Source organism: Hypanus sabinus, unplaced genomic scaffold (genome assembly GCF_030144855.1).
Source record: "Hypanus sabinus isolate sHypSab1 unplaced genomic scaffold, sHypSab1.hap1 scaffold_437, whole genome shotgun sequence".
NCBI classification, from domain to species: domain Eukaryota; kingdom Metazoa; phylum Chordata; class Chondrichthyes; order Myliobatiformes; family Dasyatidae; genus Hypanus; species Hypanus sabinus.
Window position 1 is genome coordinate 153,348 of NW_026781312.1, and position 22,167 is coordinate 175,514.

Sequence of the window (22,167 nt, forward strand, 5' to 3'; positions counted from 1 at the left end):
ATCAAACTATTATAAATCATTCAATCATCAAACTTTAGATTCACCATCAGACGCGTCAGACAAAGGGTTAATAAAATGCAATGCTTCTGCTGGATCATGGAAATTCCAAATTCCAGAATTTTTAATAATGATCCTTAATTGATATTGTAGTGATAGAAAAAGCTTCTTTTGAAAAGTTAGTTTCATAGAAGGAGCAAAAGCAGCACATTGTTTAACAATTTCACGTGAAAAATCTTCAAAAAAACGGACTTCTGAGCCTTGAAATGAAAATTGTTTTCTTGCAAGCTTAATAATGTGATCCTTGTCTCTAAAACGGAGAAAACGCACAACAATATGCCTGTTTTTACCTTCATCCAAAGATTTTAAAGCACTGGTTCTGTGAGCTGATTTGATCTCCAGGAGTCGCGAACAAACTTCCAGAAATAAAGACTGAAACATTTTAGCGAAATACTGCGGTGTGTCGGCAGATTCTGATTTCTCTTTTAATCCAACAATTCGAATATTATTCCGACGTGATTGAGCTTCCAAATCCACGATTCTTTTTTGAGCCTTTTCCAAACAAGAAGAGAGATTGACTTCCGCATTTCAATTGACTTCTTTAAGATCAACGCTCAAAAAGTCAATTTTTTCTTCAAATTTCCCTTTTAGTTATTTCAGTGCAGATACTGGTGATTCGAGATTCTAATCTCTTGACCCAAAGGGGGTTCATCCATGTACTTGTCGGTCTTCTTAGATTTCCCATTAGACAGGTCCAGATTTCGTCTGGTGGTCTTCAAAGTAGCAATAACTATTGCTGTACAATTCGACTGAATAAAGTTGAAATTTCAAAGTTTAACTCGGAAAAGGGAGAGATTAAAGGCGGATGGTAAGCAACTAGCTCTTACATGTCCAAAAGCTGGAGGCGGAGTTGTACAATGAGCATATACAGCAGTTCATCTCTGTGTGACAGGAGAATACGCATCATAGTACAATAGTCTCTTTTACTATTTCATACTTCATTATTGTACATTAATAAATTATAGGGTATATTAATATTCTGTATTTTATTGCTAGTTATGCCTGCACACTACTAAGTGTGTTTTTAAATGGTGCTGCTGTAACAAAAGAATTTCCAACTTGGAATCAATAAAGTTCTTCTTATTATTAATATTATTACTATTGCTACTACTACATTCCCACTATCTTCTTCTATCTCAGTAATTCTGTTGCGGTGGTGATCCTCATCTATATGAAACATCTTGGTGTGAAGGTGAAGGAAATGAGGAACCTAGACAGAGAACGCAAGTTAAAAGTCACATTCTTTCCAAAGAAGAAGGTTTGTATATAAGCTTTTGCACTTTGTTGAGGCTGGGAGATGGGGTTTACTACTCCAATGCATTCTGCATTAAGGGGAATATTGTTCAAGTGGACTTTCTCACCTTGCATATTGCTGGGCTCCTTGTTGATGATCATTTCCCTAGTACAGAACAATGGGCAGTTGACCTCATTACCTACCTCATTATAATTGTGTACATGCATTGTACTTTCTTTTAAGTACTCTTTTGTTCTTTTACCTTGTACTACATCAATGCAGTTTTATGAAGCTTATTTGCATGAATTGTATCAAAGCCAAGTTTTTCAATATATATGATAATAATAAACCAATTTACCATTAAGTACAAGATTAGTAAATGTTAAAAGCCAACCTTCACTACTTCCCAAACACCTTCCTTCCCTCCCTCCTGGTTTCAACTATCAACTGCTAGCTTGTATTCTTTCCCCTCCCACCACCTTCTTATTCTAGCTTCTTTGCCCCTTCCTTTCCAATCATGATAAAGTGTGTCACCCGAAACATCAACTATCTTCTCTTCTCCATAGATGTTGACTGACTTGCTGACTCTCAGTATTTTCTGTTTGTGCCTCTGGATTTCCACATCTGCAGAATCCCTTCTATACAAAAAGACTTTGAGGATTTATGGCTTCACTAGCCATAGAATATTTAACCTAATGTGCTTGTGTACTCAAATGTTTATGTGGCTGTTTAAGTTTCTGTTCAGAGATGATTTTCCCAAACACCCTCCCCCATCCCACAAAAGAGTATGTGGTGGGTAATTCACATCTACAGCTGATCATAAGGAGAAAGTAGTCAAAGCCTTTAACAGATTATTTTTCTACTTAGTCGGCTAATGTCATTTTCTCTTTAGGATAGTTTAAATAAAGATGTTGTGAATTCTAGAATATATGCCTTTGAGCGCCACATTCAGAAAATGATTGGTGTCCATAACTTTTAGCATTATTGGAGCATGTTTTAAAGTGTATCTTGGCATTGCCTAGAATTAATCAATTTGGCTATAGCACCGTGATACTGAATTTGATAATAAGGAAGGAAAAGTGAGAGCTGCAGCTGCAGTCTTTTATACATTGGTGAGACCCAACGCAGACTGGGAGTCCATTTCACTGAACACCTATGCTTTGTCCAGCAGAGAAAGCAGGATCTCCCAGTGGCCATACATTTTAATTCCACGTCCCATTCCCATTCTGATACATCTATCCATGGCCTCCTCTACTGTCAAGATGAAGCCACACTCTGGTTGGAGGAATAGCACCTTATATACTGGCTGGGTAGCCTCCAACCTGATGGCATGAATATTGACTTCTCTAACTTCTGTTAATGCCCCCCCTCCCCTTCTTACCCCACCCCTTATTTATTTATTCATTTAAACATTCATTCCATTTTTTTCCCTCTCTGTCCCTCTCACAATTACTCCTTGCCTGTTCTCCATCTCCCTCTGGTGCTCCCCTCCCCCTTTCTTTTTCCCGAGGCCTCCCGTCCCATGATCCTTTCCCTTCTCCAGCTCTGTATCACTTTCGCCAATCACCTTTCCAGCTCTTAGCTTCATCCCACCCCCTCCGGTCTTCTCCTATCATTTTGTTTTTCCCTCTCCAGTTAGTCCTGACGAAGGGTCTCGGCCTGAAACGTCAACAGTGCTTCTCCCTGTAGATGCTGCCTGGCCTGTAGTGTTCCACCAGCATTTTGTGTGTGTTGTTTGAATTTCCAGCATCTGCAGATTTCCTCGTGTTTGCGTTTTTAAATTCACTACTGCGAAGCCTCTGCCAGTGATGCCTACACTGAAGAAGTTTAAATCTTCTCTTCGACGGGAGTTCAGTGACTCTCTCTCGCTGCTCCCATCTATAATTCCTTCGGTCCTTCAACTTTTCGATCATATTTTGACCCAGACCCACTATTACAGCCATATATCCTTCCTTGGAACGTGTCTCCGACGCTAACTGACTGCAGTTGGCGTCAGGATCCGTTTTCGAGTTCTCAGTTTGGACCTTCAGAGGATCCCAGGTACTCACATTTAAAAGACTCTGCCTCTTGTTGTTTCTCCCGTCGAGCTCTGAGGGCGACACTCTCCACCATGAGAAGGTACCTGGCGTCCCTGTCACAATCCCTTCCACACCTCCGGGACACCTTCTTCTCCATTTGCAATGGACCTGTCCGTTATTTCATCCTCCGTTGGATCCATGAGTGCAATCGTCCTAACACGTCCTGCAAGGATCACAAGATCTTCCATCTGCAGACCCCAGAGCCTGCTGGCTCTGCCACTAGAAGGCATGAACTTCGGATCGCTGCCCCAGCCGTCGATCTCGGATGCCCCAGCAACCCAGGGCTTATTGAAACTCCGGACTCCAGCACTGTCAACGTGGGTTCCCACGACCATGGACAGTTTCAGAGTGATTGTACAACCACCGACTGTGAGTCCAGCCTTGAACTCCAGGCCGGGTCTTCACGTGCTGCAATTGTAATTCCCGTCTCCCCTTCCCCCACCACCACTCTGCAATCCCCTCTCCCTCAGATCCCATTGTCAGCTTCTGGGCCCTCAGAGGCTCCATCTTCCTCTCACCCAACCCTTCCCTCTCCAGTGACACTACCAGCCTCCCTCCCCCCTCTGATCCCATCTCTCATCCGTGCCGGGTCTTCACGATACCCTCCGACCTTCAACTCTCTGAGGCAGAGCGCTCTGTCCTCATTAAGGGCCTCAGCTTTGTCCCCCTTCGCCCACACCTCAGTGAGTTCCGTGTATGCCATGACACTGAGCTCTTCTTCCGCCGGCTCCATCTCCGATCTACTTCTTTGGCAAGGACTCTTCTACCCCCACCGATGACCCCTTCTCTTGTCTTCAACCCTCCTCTTCTTCATGGACTTCTGGTCTTCTGCCTGCTCTAGATCTCTTTATTGCTAATTGCCGATGGGACATCAACCGTCTTCACCTTCCAATTCCAAACTCACTCCTTTCGAAAGCTCTGCTCTCTACTCTCCGCTCCCTCCGCACCAATCCCAACCTCACTATAAAACCCACTGATAAGGGGGAGCTGTTGTAGTCTGGCGTACTGACCTCTAACTGGCCGAGGCACAGCGACAACTCTCTGATACCTCCTCGTATTTATCCCTTGATCATGACCCCACTAAGGAGCACCCGGCCACTGTCTCCTATACCATCACCAACCTTATCTCCCATCCACTGCCACCAATCTCATAGTTCCAACACCCCACACTTCCTGTTTCTACCTCCTACCTAAGATCCACAAACCTGCCTGTCCAGGTAGACCTATTGTCTCAGCTTGTTCCTGCCCCGTCAAACTCATTTCTGCATATCATTACACTGTTTTATCCCCCATTGTTCAATCTTTTCCCACCTATGTTCGTGACACTTCTCATGCTTTGTCAGGACTAACTGAAAGAAGGTTCACCATGTAAATGATTTTAAGATCCCTGGCTCCCATCGTCTTATTTTCACTATGGGCGTCCAATCCCTATATACCTCCATCCCCCATCGAGATGGTCTCAAAGCTCTTCGCTTCTTTTTTGGATTCCAGACCTAACCAATTCCCCTCTACCACCACTCTCCTCCATCTAGCGGAATTAGTTCTTACTCTCAATAATTTCTTCTTTGGCTCCTCCCACTTCCTCCAAACCAAAGGTGTAGCCATGGGCATCCGTATGGGTCCCAGTTATGCCTGCCTTTTCGTTGTCTTTGTGGAACAGTCCATGTTCCAAGTCTATACAGGTATCCATCCCCCTCTTTTCCTTCGCTACATCGACGACTGCATTGGCGCTAACTCTTGCACGCATGCTGAGCTCGTTGACTTCATTAACTTTGCCTCCAACTTTCACCCTGCCCTCAAATTTACCTGGTCCATTTCCGACTCCTCACTCCCCTTTCTTGATCTTTCTGTCTCCATCTCTGGAGATGGCCTATCTACTGATATCTACTATAAGCCTACAGACTCTCACAGCTACCTGGACTATTCCTCTTCCCACCCTGTCTCTTGCAAAAAGGCTATCCCCTTTTCACAATTCCTCCGTCTCCACCGTATCTGCTCTCAGGATGAGGCTTTTCATTCCAGTACGAAGGAGATGTCTTCCTTTTTTAAACAAAGGGGCTTCCCTTCGTCCACCATCAACTCTGCTCTCAAACACATCTCTCCCATTTCCCGCACATCTGCCCTCACCCCATCCACCCGCCACTCCACTCGGGTTAGGGTTCCCCTTGTCCTCACCTACCACCCACTAGGTCCAATGTATAATTCTCCATAACTTCTGCCACCTCCAAAGGGATCCCACTACCAAGCAAATCTTTCCCTCCCCACCTCTTTCTGCTTTCTGCAGGGATCGCTCCCTACGCGACTCCCTTGTCCACTCGTCGTCCCCCCCACCCCTTCCCACCGATCTCCCTCCTGGCACTTCTCCTTGTAAATGGAACAAGTGCTACACCTGCCCTTACACTTCCTCCCTCACCACCATTCAGGACCCCAGACAGTCTTTCCAGGTGAGGCGACACTTCACCTGTGAGTCGGTTGGTGTGGTATACTGTGTCCGGTGCTCCCGGTGTGGCCTTTTATACATTGGTGAGACCCAACACTGACCAAGAGACCGTTTCGTTGAACACCTACGCTCAGTTCGCCAGAAAAAGCAGGATCTCCCAATGGCCACACATTTTAATCCCACATCCCATTCCCATTCTGATATGTCTATCCTCTACTGTCAAAATGAATCCAAACTGAGGTTGGAGGAACAACACATATTCCATCTGGGTAGCCTCCAACCCGATGTCATGAACATTGACTTCTCTAACTTCCGTTAATGCCTCTCCTCCCCTTCATACCCCTTCATTCATTTATTCATTTGTCCATTTATTTATTTATTTTTTCCTTTCGCTTTTTTCTCTCTCTGCCCCTTTCACAATCACTCTTTGCATGTTCTCCATCTCTCTCTGGTGCTCTCCTCCCCCTTTCTTTCTCCCTAGGCCTCCTGTCGCATGATTCTCTCCCTTAGCCAGCTCTGTATCCCTTTTGTCAATCATCTTTCCAGCTCTTAGCTTCATCCCACCCCCTCCGGTCTTCTCCTACCTTTTCACATTTCCCCCTCCCCCCTACTTTCAAATCTCTTAGTATCTTTTCTTTCAGTTAGTCCTGACGAAGGGTCTCGGCCAGAAATGTCAACTCTACTTCTCCCTATAGATGCTGCCTGGCCTGCTGCGTTCCACCAGCATTTTGTGTGTGTTGCAGCCTTTTCCAAACTTTTAATTGAGGTGGGATTTGAGATGCATTTGATTCTGTTTTTGGATAGGGCTGGAACTTTGTTACTATATGTGTCTGCTTTTGACAGGTGGAGGAAAGCTAGTGTTCTTACTTGGTTTCAGTTTGGAATAGTGTATAAAGGTATTCTACTGCTCTGTGAGTCCAAAAGAGAACTTGGCAGTGTTTCAAATTTGATTTTGCTTCAGAGACAACAGATTGAATAGCTTTTGCTGATTGATTGATTGTTGCTGCTTCATTCGTGTCTGATTCAGCTTTTGGTCATATTCTGCTTTTAAATTTGTAATATAAACAGCCAAGTATAAAGAAAGAGAAGGAAAATGTGAAAGATGATGAGAAAAAGAAACGTTTCCAGAGTATTCTGGACCCCATCCGTCGCTCAAGCAAACAGGATCGTAATGCAAGTAAGTGCGACTTAGTTGTCCAGAGCCATCCTGTTTAAAATTTTGGATCAGAGTGTCTAGAGACTAATCAGTCACATCTTTGTTCAGTTGAAAAGGCTAAGTTACTCCACCAGAGGCAAATAGGACCAATCATCCGATCAGCTTTTCACCCTGACCCCAGCGAGAGATCAAAATCTATTCTGTTTTTCAATGAGGGAAATGAGGGAAGCTATCAGCCCATGGTGATTGGCTCACCAGGCCCAACTACAGCCAGCACTGTCCATGATGGGATCTTGGAGTGTGACGCAGGTATCTCAGAAATGCATTGCAATTCATATAATCCAGCACTAAAGAATAATTTTGCACCATGACCATATCTGTGGTCTTGCGTTTCACTGCCTCTGCTCATTCTGTTATTCTGCCATTGCTTGTGTGGATCTCTACTTTCTCCTTCCCTGTCTCTGATCCATGCTCTTCATTACCTCTCTTTCTTCATCCTCTATGTCCTTCAGCCCCGCGTCTTTACAGTTTTTCTAACTGTCTGATCCAGTTTGCAACTCTTTTATACAATTATCCTAGTTTTTCTGCCTCGAATTTCTTATATCCTTTGCAGACTCTGTTTTGGCATTTCCTACAACATTGAAGATGTTGACAGACAATTTATTAATAGGGAATTCCAGCATTTCTTCACTAAAGTCATCGTTTGAGCTTCCATCCTGCCTGGATCAGGTGATGGAGGAGGACAGACAGTCAGAGAAGTAAGTAACAGAACAAAATGCATCTGATCAAATGAAGCTGAACTCAAAACAATGAACATCTTCTGTATTTCATTTTTAGATGAGATGAGTTGTGTTGAACAATGTAGATATAGGGCTGTTTGTATTATATTAAATGTTTTTGTGTGAAATAATTGAACCACAATTTGTATCATGATGCTTGCTTCCTGCTGTCTAATTTTCTATTCCTTTTTCAGAAGCCTGGAGACTACCACACCCCCATGTACTCCTAAACCAGGTTACCGGTGAGTGCCTCAAAGAATCTGAATGGGCAATATAAAGATGTGATTATGGATATAGTTCTGTGACCGTAGTATCACCAGCTGTAAAGAAATGATGAATTTAGCCCATTGCAAATTTGACTCTTCTGACGCATCTCCTTTCAACTGCTTAGAGTAACAATAAGGACCAATACTTGGCAGAGTTCTATGCAAAATTAGGGTGTATAACTGATTGATACTAGCTTACATGTAGTACCAGGAAACTGGTGTTTCATTATTGATGTCTTTGTAGTAATGGCAGTTGCAAAGCTGTCAACTGAATAATGCTGCAGTGCAGTACTGTTGAGAGTATTTAGTTTAATACAGATCTGTCACCGTAGTAATGAGTTACTATACTACTGGATACAGATATTTCTCTGAGGTGTAGATCTTAGACATTAGTCTATCAATATTATCACTGAAATACAACACTAGTGTGGTGCCGCTATTTATCACTTTAACACTGAAGTAAAAGTGTTGATAGATCCCATGCTGAAATACATGCTCAGTCATCCATTGTTCTGTCATAGGATCTGTTACATAGAATGAGCATTGTAACATTCTCCTTCGCGTGTGACGAACACCGAATTTAACGTCGAGATAAACCACAGTTAATAAGAACCAGATCGCAGTAAGATTAACCATTTACTGTTCACTCTTCACATTAACATATGGTGAAAACTGTTGATAAAACAATACAAGATGATACAGTATTTGTTCCTTCCTTAATATCACATTTCAAGTGTAAATACTTGCAAAGGTGACTATAACTACATTACACTAAGGTGCAGTATACAGGGAGAGTTTCCCTGCTCCATTGACTACTTTAAATACACTTCCATGCAAACTATCCGCAACTCTTTAACTAACGAAAGCATAAACATTATCTACCGTCGTTACTTCTAACAGGATCGGCATTAACATCTTAGTTCAGTATATCGATTATCTATTAACTTACAGCGTTGCTCTCACTGTGATTTCTCATGCCTGCAAAACAACTTCTGCTCAGGTGAGCCTCGTGGTGAGCCTCGTGGTAAGCCCCCACCCTCGCGCTAATTTCAAACCGGTGTTTTCCCACAAGACGTGGCGAAACCGGATGTGATGTCATCGCATGCCGATATATTTTACATGCAATGAATATACTTTAAACACTTCTAATTCTAACTAGAAAATACTATTGAATGAATTACTAAGCGAAAATATTATAAACTAAATAACTGTCGTAAAGACAGCACAAGCATAGTATGAAAATCGTTTTCATAATGTGTATTGGTTTAGTTAGAATTTTTCCTATGATATTGCCATCAGTATTGCAAATACTGCAAGGCATCTGCTAATTAATGTTCCAAGTTTTTTTTCTTTCAAGTTGCAGGAAGGTTTGGTGAGGTATCTAATCTTTCTATGCTGGCAGTCCAAGTACCTTGGCTTGAATAGTTTATCCTTTACATCTAAAACACAGGAGAAGCCATTCAGCTCAATATGTTATTCTGTTTCTTAATTGGTACCAATTTTGAGATGCTTCATTATCCCAACTCTTCTCTGGCCAATCACTGTATACTTTTGATCATGAAATTTAAGTATTATATTGGTCATATATTTCAGAGTGGATGGGCATGGGTATGGAGTATGGACTGAATCTAGTTCTCAAACACACTCCCTGAGTCAGATGGAGGAAGATCAGATGCACATGTCGGATGCAGAGCTGGACGCAGCCAACTGGCAGCAGCTGGTTAGTCGGGATGTCCTGTCTGGCCTGAAACCACACGAGATCAAGAGGCAGGAAGTTATTAATGGTAAGGCAATAGATAGTGAAGGGTCAGGGTAGAGAGGACTGTCTTGATTAGGGATAGACGTCCAAAGTGGAGGTTTTGGAGAATGGGAAGATGTCGGGGGGGGGGGGGGGGGTGCTCTGCTTTTCTTCTACATTCCAAAGATGAGTGAGTTAGTAGGTTAGTTGGTTACATAGGTATAACTGGGAGTGTGAGCTGTTTTTGGCCAGAAGGACCTGTTACTGTGCTATGTGTCTGTAAGTAAAAAAATAAGATTTTTTAGGAAGCATTGGGAGGACCCTTAAGGAGAACAAGGAGTGTATTGAACATCCTATGTAAAATGGAAAGCTTGGGGGAATCTCAATGAGAATACAAAGTGTGAGAATTAAGGAGATTTAAAGTCAGGAAATGAATAGGATGATTGTTTTCACACATGAAGGTATCAAAGTTCATATTCAGAGTACATTCCTGTATTTTGTTTACTTTCAGTAAAGTTTTCAGAATCCATATGGAAATTTTATTGTACAGATTCTAATCTCATTGTTTCTCATAAGTGACATATTTTATGTCATGTTCCTTGGTTATTTTGTATAGAACTTTTCCATACGGAGCGCGCTCACATTCGAATGCTAAAGGTTCTAGATGTCATTTTTTACCAGAGGATGTTGCGAGATAGCAGCATACCCACAGCTGATGTGAAAAACATATTCTCCAATCTTGATGAAATCCTACAGCTTCATGGTAATTGTTGAAACAGTTGTTTTGGGGCCTGCTGTTGAAGTTGGTAATTTAGATCCTGTCTGAACAGTTGGAGAATGAATGAATGAATGAATCAATCAAACAGATAATAACTAGCCTTGATAGTGATGTCCTGATTTAATGCCAAATCCTAAATTTAATAATGTCTTTCAATCTATTATTTGTTATATGATTTGGGCAGATACATCACCAGGCCCACTCTTTTTTAAATGCTCTTTAAATTACCCTAGCATACGTCCAAGATTGAAGGATGTGAATATTGGCCTAGCCAACATTGTTCTCATTCTGCAAATCTCTATTAAAGTAGTTTTTGGATTTCAACATTAGTCCATTTACTGGTTTGTGCAGGAGCTCTGACACAAGGACAGTGCTCTTAATAATTGAGACAAAGAATATGCAGCTCAAAGCTAACTCTGATCAAAAGCTTGTGACAAATAATGAAAGAAGAATCTAGAATTTTCCATAGATACTGGCAATTCCATTGACATTGTTAAATAGGTTTAACGAAGGAGAAGCTCATGCGATAGAAGGTCATTAATTAGAGAAGGTTGATTGAAGGTAATTTACTCAGACATAGGGAAAAGACTATGCAAAGTTTTCTGATTGGGATTGCACATCCTCATATTACTGAAAGAAGATAACTTTCAGAAGAGAACTGAATAAATGAGTATTTTAGAAAGAAGTAGCCAAGATTAATTGACAGCTGTTACAATGAAGTATCACAGCACTGGAGCTTTGGACTTTTGTACCTTTTGTACTGTGTGTGTCATGATCTGCTGCTGTGGATTTACTTACCTCTGGGTGATAATTCTAAAGATAGATCTTTTTTTCCTCAGTTTCATTAAATGAACAAATGAAAAAAGTCTGGAAGAGAAATGAAACCTTTGTAGTTGATCAAATTGGAGGGGACTTGCTAAGCTGGGTGAGTATCCATGTATCAATTGCATGGAATTAATGAGTAGATGTATATGCTTATCGGTGACAAATCCTGTAGGGCACCTGCAGAATGCGGGACTTACTGTGCGACCTCAGTGCACGTTCATTAAAATTATATTTTTGAGGTAACTGGGATCAAAAATCAATCCTTCTCATAATGATATTAAAAAAAATGTTAGAGTTTCCAGATGTCAGATGTCTTATCCAACTTCCTCAGGTCGGTACTATCAGCCCAGCCTACCTTAATAAATGGCATGAAAAGAGGAATGCAAAGTTTATAATTGTCCTGACAGCAGGGCAGCTGCTGGGTCCTTAACTAGATGCAGTCCACGTTGATCACTTGGATAAATGAACCAGTTTTAATGTAACCACATTTATTGATGATCCAAAGATAGGAAAAGAGGTTGTGAAGAGAACACATTGTCTTCAGAAACATTGACAGGCTAAATGATTAGGTTAAATTTTTCTGGAGTATAATGTTGGGAGGCAATATTACTTCCCAAATATTCCTTTGGTAGGAGGAATTGAAAAGTTAAAATATTGCTTATGAGGAGAGAAGTTTTAAATGCTACCATATGGAGGAACCTAGTTGTATGTGAATTGTATGTCCATTCGGTTTAGCTAGTAATTGAGAAGGGGGTAGGATGTTGCAGATAGCATGGATAATAGAAGTAGAAAGGCCCTGCCATAACTGCATTGGGTATTGATGAGAATGCTTCTCTAGTGCTGTGTACATTTACGGCCTCCTATTTAAGGTCGGATATACTTGAATTGGTTCAGAAAAGCTTGATTCTCAGTATAAGAGGATTTAAAGAAAAGTTGTGTAAATTGGAGATTAGAAAGCCCATGCGCTCTTCTCACTGCTGCCTTCAGGTAGAAGGTTCAAGAATTTCAGGATTCATGCCACCAGGATCAAATGCAGTTACTACCCCTCATCCGTCAGACTCTTGAATAAAGAGGAAAACTGCAGATCTACTGAGATGTTCCCATAAACAATGATCTCACTTTAGGGACTCTGTTTTCTTTTTTCACACTTAATATTTATTGCTAGTTATTTATATTTGCTTTGCATTTTGTTGTTCAGTGATTCTGTTTGACAGTTGCTGTTTTATAGATTTGCTGAATATGCCCAAAAGAAAAAGAATCCCAAGGCTGTATGTGGTGATGTGTGTACTCAGATAGTAAATTTTACTTTGAACTTTGAACTATGTAATTTGATTAGCATAAGAGGGGAGATGGCAAGGTAATGCCGTCATTTTCCATCAAAGGAAAACTGGAACTAGGATATTTGCTTTCAGAATAAAGGAATGTCAATCTAAGGCACTTGAAAAGGAATTTTTTCCCTTAAAGCATTGTGAACCTTTAGAATTGCCTGTGCTTGAGGAGTTATGGACCAAATTGTTGAATCTGTTCAAGATGGAGTTTATTACTTTGTGGGGTTGTTAAGCATATGGGAAAATGGGCAGGAAAGTCAAGGTGAGTTCAAGACTGGAATGGCCATTACCTTATCAGATGACATTCATTTGCAAAGTTCTGTTGTAGGACTTGCCAGTTTGTACCAGGAATCAGCAAATACTTGGGAATGAAATATATATCTTGTAGCATTCTCGCTCGGGTGGAATGAAACGCCAAATTAAACGCCGAGATAAACCGTAGTCAATGAAACAAGCTCGCAGTAAGATTAACCATTTACTGTTCACTCTTCACATTAACGTATGGTGAAAACTGTCGATAAAACAATACAAGATTGATACAGTATTTGTTCCCTTCTTGATATCACATTTACATTGTAAATACTTGTAAAAGTAAACTACAACTACATTGCATTAAAGTGCAGCATACAGTCAGAATCTACCTACGCCATGGACCGCTTTAAATACACTTCAACACAAAATATCCGCAACTCTTTAACTAACAAAAACATAAACCTTATCGGCCATCATTACTTTTAATGGGATCGGCGTTAACATTTTAATTCAACATATCGATTATTTATTAACTTACAGCATTGCTCTCACTGTGATTTCTAATGCTTACAAACAACTTCTTGCGCGGGTCTGCCCCGCCCTTGCGTTGATCCCGAACCGGTATTTTCCCACAAGACGCGACGAAACCAGATGTGATGTCATCGCATGCCGATATATTTTACAGGCAATGAATATACTTTAAACAATTCTAATTCTAACTAGAAAATACTAACAAATGAATTACAAAGCGAAAATATTATAAACTAAATAACTGCCATAAAGGCAACACACTCCCCGCTTGACCTTCGTAAGGTCACAATGAGCAGAATACAAAACTTAGTCTCTAAATCAGTCATTAGGTAGAAGTAGAATGACTTCTGTAACTGGCCTTTGGTAAATTTTCACATTGCCTTGGTCGGTAGACTTCCTGACATGTCCATCCTCACTAGGGAATGTAGCAGTGATTCTGGCCATTGGCCAGCTGTTGCGGGCGATTTGCTTGTCCCTGAGCAGGACTAAGTCTCCAACTTGAAGATTGCTGAAGGGTTCTGTCCACTGTTGTCTCTGTTGCAACAAGGGTAGATATTCCTGTCTCCAGCGAGACCAGAATCGATTTGCCAGAGCTTGGACTTGTCTCCATTGCTTTGTGTACAAATCCTTGTCTGAGAAGTCTCCTGGTGGAGGGGGAGCTCCTGCCTTCTGCGTAATGAGCATTCATGGCGAGAGTAGGAAGGGGTTTTCCGGGTCAGAAGACACAGGTAGGAGTGGTCGTGCATTTATAATGGCTGTGACCTCTGCCATTAGGGTGCACAGTACCTCGTGGGTCAATCGGGTGCGTTGCTGCATCTCAGGTTTCCTTTTCAGGATTTTTTGTAAGGACGTGAACCGCTTGACCGCTCTTTGTTGTTTGGCAAGCACTGGCGTGGTTCTCTGAAAGGTAGTGGGGCGACCCCATTACTTGCTTCATCTCTGAAGACCTTGGTGTCCTTTGTTTTTAAGAAAATGGCATCGAGCTGATTGAGCAAGTTTATTATCATGCTTGGTTTGAACGAAGACTGACTGACCCAGCGTCTCGTCAGTTACTTTACGTTTGTTGAAGCCTTGTTATGCTTCCTTATTACACATGTAGCTTGTGCGGGGTTGGAAAATTGAATGGCTGCCACTCTCTAGCACATTGGTCTTGAGTGTGCTAACCGTCGGTTTGTGTACATTGCCAGGGCACACCCCTCCTATCACCACCCAGCCTAGATCCAGGCGTTGCGCAAAGGGGGCGTCGTGTGGTCCACTGACCTGCTGCCTAACCTTCTGCACCCGGAGAACATCTCTTACTAATAGCAGGAGTATTTCTGCTTTTGAATCCAGTTCTGGGATGTGTTTGGCGATGTGGCGGAGATGTGGCTGGTGTAGCACCGCACTTGGTGTCGGGATCTCAGTGCAGTTATTCAAGATTTCATTGCACCCTAAGAGCGGAGGGAGACAGATGACGACTTTACCGTCCAGGGACTCGAGCTGGAAGCCTTCTGCCTTCCTTCCATGAGTTTCCATGTTGCCTGAGCAAGTTCTAAGGTAATATGGGAACTGCTCACTCCCAATGTTGAACAATTTAAAGAACTCTGGACTGGCTAGTAAGCGATTGCTCTGATCATCCAGAATTACATAGGCTTTGATGGCCTTGTCTTTGGCTCCTTTAGGGTACACCTTAGTGAGGCAGACCCGCGCAAGAAGTTGTTTGTAAGCATTAGAAATCACAGTGAGAGCAACGCTTTTTAACTGTAGCGTTCTCGCTCGGGTGTAATGAAACGCCGAATTAAACGCTGAGATAAACCGTAGTCAATGAAACCAGATCGCAGTAAGATTAACCATTTACTGTTCACTCTTCACATTAACGTATGGTGAAAACTGTTGATAAAACAATACAAGATTGATACAAACTACAACTACATTGCATTAAAGTGCAGCATACAGTCAGAATCTACCTACGCCATGGACCGCTTTAAATACACTTCAACACAAAATATCTGCAACTCTTTAACTAACAAAAACATAAACCTTATCGGCCGTCATTACTTTTAATGGGATCGGCGTTAACATTTTAATTCATATCGATTATTTATTAACTTACAGCATTGCTCTCACTGTGATTTCTAATGCTTACAAACAACTTCTTGCGCGGGTCTGCCCCGCCCTTGCGTTTATCCCGAACCGGTATTTTCCCACAAGATGCGGCGAAACCGGATGTGACGTCATCGCATGCCGATATATTTTAAAGGCAATGAATATACTTTAAACAATTCTAATTCTAACTAGAAAATACTAACAAATGAATTACTAAGCGAAAATATTATAAACTAAATAACTGCCATAAAGGCAACACATATCTATCTCAAATAGATGTAAACCCAATCACCTGTCCTTGATTTTCATTCATAGTTACAGTTGGTTAATTATCATCATAATCAATTAGGCCCAGTTTCATTATTGATAATTGAAGAGGAGCAGCTTTATTTATTTCCCATAGATATGGCATGATATTTTACATATTTCTCTGATTATGTTTTAGATTTCCATCATCTGCAGCATTTTTGATTTTCAGAACCATCTGTATTATCACTGAAATTGGAGAGTGGTGAATGGCATAACTTTGACCCCTCAAAGATTCCCTATCATGAACCAGAAGGCACAGTAGCACAATAGTAGAGCTTTTTAGCTATGTCTGAGTAATTTCTGGTTTCTTTCTCAGTTCAGCTCTGCTGAAGAGGAGAAGTTTAAACGAGCTGCAGCTACTTTCTGCAGCAATCAGCCCTTCGCTTTGGAACTGATCAAATCAAAACAGAAGAAAGATTCAAGATTCCAGGCAATTATTCAGGTGTGATGTATCTTCAAACTCTTGAATTCCTTCCAAATTATTACATGATTGTTAAATTTGTACATGAATAACAAATAAGACTGTAATGAAATTATAAGATAATATTAACTTTATTGTCACATATACATTGAAATATGGAATATAGTGAAATGCATAATATTTTGTGTTGGGTAACGTGCAAGGGTCATCACACTTAAGGTGCCAGCAAGAAACTAGAATCACCTGAGGAAATCCAAGCAGTCATAGGGAAAAACTCTTTACAGACGAAGGGAAATAAAACTGATCTTACAGTTGGCACTGTAAAAGTATTATGCTAACCACTATAATTTCATGCCATTTCTGCCCCACTCCCAAATGTTACTGAGATTGATCCAGTGCTAGGACTAAACAGCACAGGTTTAGTTTACCAGAGTGATCATTAACGGAGCAGTTGTCTTCTGAGTAGTCTGAGGCAGAGTAGGGCTTCAGTGAGAACAGGCAGAGTTAGGCTGTGTACATTCCATATTTCTTATTTAATTCTTGAGAGGATAGGGGGTATGTCTACAGAGCCAGTGTTCAGTTCTGGGTGTTAGATGTGACATTTCGGGGAGACTCCCAACCTCCCCGATGGTCACATCTGTGTCAGGTGTATACAGCTCTTTGGAAACAGAGTTGGGGAAATGGAGCTGCAGCTAGATGACCTTTCAGCATGTTAACTGATAGACAGGAGCTACAGGGAGGTAGATACCCTAAGACAACAGGAGACAGATAAATGAGTGACTGTCAGGATAAAGAAGGGAGAAATGTTAAAAGTACCCCTATGGCCGTTCCCTTCAACAAGTACTTCATTTTGAATATATTGGGATTAGAGAGGACCTATCTGGGGAAAGCATAGCGAACGTGCCTCAGGTACTGAGACTAGCCCTGGGGCTCAGTAGGGTAGGGAACTGAAGAGGATGGAGCAGTATTAGGGACTCTATAGATAAGGGGATAGATAGGCAATTTTGTGGACACTAAAATGAAATACATTTGGTAATTTACCTCTCTGGTGCCAGAGTCTGAGATGTTTCTGGACACATCCACAATATCCTGAAAAGAGAGGGTGAGCAGACAGAAGTCATGGTACATATTGAAAAAAGAGATCCTGAAAACAGAGAGTTAGGAAGGAAGCTGAGAAGCAAGACCTCAAGGGTAATATTTTGTGCCACCGAACAATGAGGATAGGAATAGAATAAGGTGATGGATAAATGCATGGCTGAAGAATTGGAGCAGGGGGCAAGGATTCAGATTTCTGGATTATTGGTACCTTTTCTGGGGTAGGTGTAACCTGGACAAAAGGACTAGTTTACACTTGGATCTGAGGGGGTCCAACTTCCTTGCAGGCAGGTTTACTAGAACTTTTGGGGGATCAAAGGAATAATAATAATAAGGGATAACTAATATTCAAAAGGATGGGAATCAGGATGATAGAGCTGAGGATGAACCAGCAGGTTTACAAGTAGATGATGGGTGTAACATGAATGTAAGGAAGGACAAGCCAGTGATTAGGTACAAAGGCAGTTAAATTGTACAACAGGGGCAAAATTCAATGTTCAAAAGGTGCTGCATTTAAATGTGTGTAGAATTTGGAATAAGGTGGACAAACTTATGGCGCAGTTAGAGTTTGGTCGATATGACATTGGGTGAATCACTGAGTCATGGCTGAAAAAAGGCCATATTTGGGAGCTAAATATAAAAGGATATACTTTGTATTGAAACGATAGGCAGGAAGGCTGAGATGGTGGTGTGGATCTGTTGGTAAGAGATAGAATTGCAACTTCAGAAAGAGGTGATAGAGAGTCAGTGTATGTTTAATAGTAGCCAAGATGTGGGGTTAAGATTGCAAAGGGAGCTGGAAATAGAATGTTATAAGGGGACTAACATAATTGTAATTGGGGGACTTGATTATGCAAGGGGATTTGGGAAATCGGATTGGTATTGGAGGAGGATTGTGGTGAGGATGACTGCAGAGCAGGGATGGCTGATGTTTCTGGGACAAAGCATAGGATAGATATGCCCCACAGAAGAAGAAGTTGTCAAATGGCAGGAGTAGGGAACTGACAAGGAAAGTTAAGGACTGCATAAAAGCCAAGGGAACAGCATATACAGTAGCCAAGATGAGTGGTTAAGTTAGATGATTGGGAAGCTTTTAAAATCTAACAAAAGACTACTAAAAAAAGCTGTAGGTGAAATATGCAAATTACCAGATAATACAAAGCAGGATACCAAAAGTTTTTTCAGTTATACAAAGAGTAAAAGGGAGGTGAGAGTTCATAACAGACTGGAAAATGACGCTGGTGAGGTTATAGTGTGGGATTAAAAAAATAGCAGATGAATTTAATGAGTACTTTGCACCAGTCTTTACTGTGGAAGAGGCTAGCAGTGTGCCAGAGGTCTGTGAGCATCAGGCAAAGTACTGGGCAAACTCAAAGGTCTGAAGGTGGATATGTCATCAGGACCAGATGGACTACATCCCAGAGTCCTGAGAGAGGTTGCTAAAGAGATAATGGATGCATTGGTCATGATATATCAAGAATCACTTGGTCTCTGAGGACTGGAAGAAAGGAAATTATAGGCTACTTAGCCTAGGTGGTTGGGAAAGTGTTGGAGTCTATTATTAAGGATGAGGTTTTGAGATACTTGGAGATTAATGATAAAAGAAGTCAAAGTTAACATGGCTTCTGTAAAGGGAAATCTTGCCGGACAGATCTGTTAAGAGTTTTTCAAGGAAGTAACAAGCAAGATGGATAAAGGAGAAGCTGTGGATGTCAGTAACTTTTATTTTCAGAAGGCATTTGATAAGATGCTACACATGTGGCTGCTTAACAAGATAATATCTGTGGTGTTACTAGAAAGATACTGGCATGGATAGAGGAATAGCTGACAGGTAGGAGGCAGTGAATGGGAATAAGAAGGGCTTTTTCTGGTTGGCTGCCAGTCAATAGTGGTGTTCCTCAGGGGTCAGTATTGGGACCGCTTCTTTTCACATTGTTTGTCAGTAATTTAGATAATGGAATTATTGGCTTTGTGGCAAAGTTTGCGGATGATACAAAGATAGGTAGAGGGGTAGGTTATGCTGAGGAAGCAACGTGATTGCAGTAGGACTTAGACAAATTGGAAAAATAGCAAAAAATTGCCAGATGGAATACTGTGTAGGGAAGTGTATGATAATGCCGTTTGGTAAAAGGAACCGTATCTAAATGGGGAGAAGGTTCAAACATCAGACATGCAAAGGGATTTAGGAGTCCTCATGCAAGACTCCCAGAATGTTAATTTACAGGTTGAGTCTGTGATAAAAAAGGCAGATGTAATGTTGGCATTTATTTCAAGAGGAATAGAATATAAAAACAAGGAGATAATTCTGAGACTTCATAAAACACTAAGCTGCTCACACTTGAGCAGACTATTGCCAATAGTTTTGTGCTCCATATCTCAGAAAGGATGTGTTGTCGTTGGAGAGAGTCCGGAGAGTGTTTACAATGCTGATTGTGGGAATGAATGGGGTTAACATATGAGGAGTGTTTGGCAGCTTTGGGCCTGTACTCACTGGAACTTAGAAGAATGCTCGGGGGATTTCTGAAATCTGTTGAAAGTTGAAAGGACTAGATAAAGTGATTGTGGATGGGATGTTTCCTATTGTAGGGATACAAAGAACTAGAGAGCAAAGCCTCATAATTGACTGGTGACCTTTTAGAACAGAGGAAAGGAGGGATTTTTTTGTAGCCAGAGAGTAGTAAATCTGTGTTGTTCTGCCACGGACTGTGGTGGAGGCCAAATCCATGTGTGTATTTATGGTTGAAGTTGATGGTTTCCTCTTTGGTCAGGACATCAAAGGATAAAGTGAGAGGGCAGGTGTGTGGGGTTGAGTTGGATCCAGGATCATGGGACGGGAGGCCTCGGGAGAAAGGGGGGGGGAGCACCAGAGGGAAATGGGATCAGAGGGGGGAGGGAGGCTGGTAGTGTCAGTGGAGAGGGAAGGGTTGGGGTGAGAGGAAGATTGCAGAGTGGTGGTGGGGGAAGGGGAGACGGGATTGCAGAGTGGTGGTGTGGGAAGGGGAGATGGGAGACACAATCGCAGCATGTGAAGACCCAGCCTGGAGTTCAAGGCTGGAGTCGCAGTCGGTGGTTGTACAATCGGTGGAGTTCTCCCCCCCCCACTTTCTTTCTCCTGAGGCCTCCCGTCCCATGATCCTTTCCCTTCTCCAGCTCTGTATCACTTTCGCCAATCACCTTTCCAGCTCTTAGCTTCATTCCACCCCCTCCGGTCTTCTCCTATCATTTTGCATTTCCCCCTCCCCCCACTACTTTCAAATCTCTTACTATCTTTCCTTTCGGTTAGTCCTGACGAAGGGTCTCGGCCCGAAATGTCAACAGCGCTTCTCCCTATAGATGCTGCCTGGCCTGCGGTGTTCCACCAGCATTTTGTGTGTGTTGTTATATACATGCTGGCTTTAATTAGGTTTAGCATGTACTATGTGGTTTAAATATATTTAGAGGAAATATTACCCAGCACCATATAACATTCCAAAATATTCAGATCCAGATTCAGTTTGTTGTCATTTAGAAACCACAAATGAAATGCAGTTAAAAAATGAGACAACGTTCCTCCAAAAACACATGACAAAACAGACTACACTAGAAAATCCACATAATGTTTGGCAATCCCCAATCCAGAGTCCGGAGAGGCTGCTGCGTATTAATATCACGCTACCATCTAGCGCATTCCCCGGAAGGGAGCTCCAATTTCACCAGACAAACAAGACCAAAAACTAAAGCTACAAGACCTGTACAAAACCACATAGTTACAACACATAGTTACAACAGTGCAAACAATAGCATAATTGATAAAAAAAAGACCATGGGCACATTAAAAATAGTCCAAAGATGCCAAAAGACTATTAGTTCAAAAGAAATCACCACACAGTTTCCAGAAGTCCCCAGGGCCCTGACAGACTCGTCCTCTCACGCCGTGGCAGAAGGGAATACCCCGCTATGGACTTCCACGGTGCCGCCCGATCCAGCCTCGCAGACACAGCACACAATGAAAGTGATCTGATTGCAGCGGACCATCACAGAGTCCGTCGAACCTCCGAGCCTCTGACCATCCCCTCTGGCACAGCTTCTCCGAGCACCATCGTCCGCCAAGTGTATTGAGACGTCCCCGCCACAGCCATCGGCAACACGACCCCGAGGACTGGGGGCCTGTTCTTCCCAGTAGAGACCCGGACCTCACAGCAGCAGCAGCAACGAAGAAGGTCTTCCTGGAGATTTCCAGATGTTCCTCTGTGCTCACACGTCCGTTTTCATCCGGTTACGATAGCGCACGGCACCCTGCTTCACAAATAACAGATAATCAGCTCAGGAGTGGCCGCTGCAAACTGCCGTCATGCCACCATCTTGGAACCATGAAATATACTCTTACATGCTTGTTACTGCAAAGGACAGCAAGACTAGCCTGACTCCTAGCAAACAATTCAATTTCCATTCCCTCTTTATTTCATTTCATTCCTTTAACAACTTCTCTCTGATGTACCATTTACTCCTCTTGAATTGTTTTGGCACCTAGCTATATGAAGAGTAAAATACAGAAAATGTTTGTTATACTTGTATCTTTGGAATAATGCAAATTTCACAAACAGAGCAGGCAAGATCACAGCTAAACCCAAGTCTCTGGAGTCATGGAGAAGCAACACTAGCTGCTGTGCCACTAACCATAGGTTAGAAACAGAATAAAGCTTAATGGATATTGTCTCTGTTTTATTTATGTATTTTTCAGCCCTCTGCCTTACATTGGGCAAAGAAGTGTAAAATTTGCGATTGTGGAACATTGTGAGTGCTGATGATTTTTTCA

At 41.9% G+C, this 22,167-nt stretch overlaps 1 protein-coding gene across 8 annotated transcripts in view; it reads left to right on the top strand.

Moving 5' to 3' along the window:
• The window catches only part of LOC132388937 (rho guanine nucleotide exchange factor 12-like), a 181,374-nt gene that overhangs the window by 81,076 nt on the left and 78,131 nt on the right, over window positions 1-22,167 (top strand). For all 8 annotated transcript variants that reach the window (XM_059961345.1, XM_059961346.1, XM_059961344.1 and 5 more), the window contains 9 exons: window positions 1,198-1,315; window positions 6,878-6,986; window positions 7,074-7,274; window positions 7,579-7,723; window positions 7,939-7,986; window positions 9,604-9,794; window positions 10,365-10,511; window positions 11,366-11,451; window positions 16,173-16,298. In XM_059961345.1, the coding sequence (XP_059817328.1) occupies window positions 1,198-1,315; window positions 6,878-6,986; window positions 7,074-7,274; window positions 7,579-7,723; window positions 7,939-7,986; window positions 9,604-9,794; window positions 10,365-10,511; window positions 11,366-11,451; window positions 16,173-16,298 (1,171 nt within the window). The remainder of the gene's footprint in view (window positions 1-1,197; window positions 1,316-6,877; window positions 6,987-7,073; window positions 7,275-7,578; window positions 7,724-7,938; window positions 7,987-9,603; window positions 9,795-10,364; window positions 10,512-11,365; window positions 11,452-16,172; window positions 16,299-22,167) is intronic.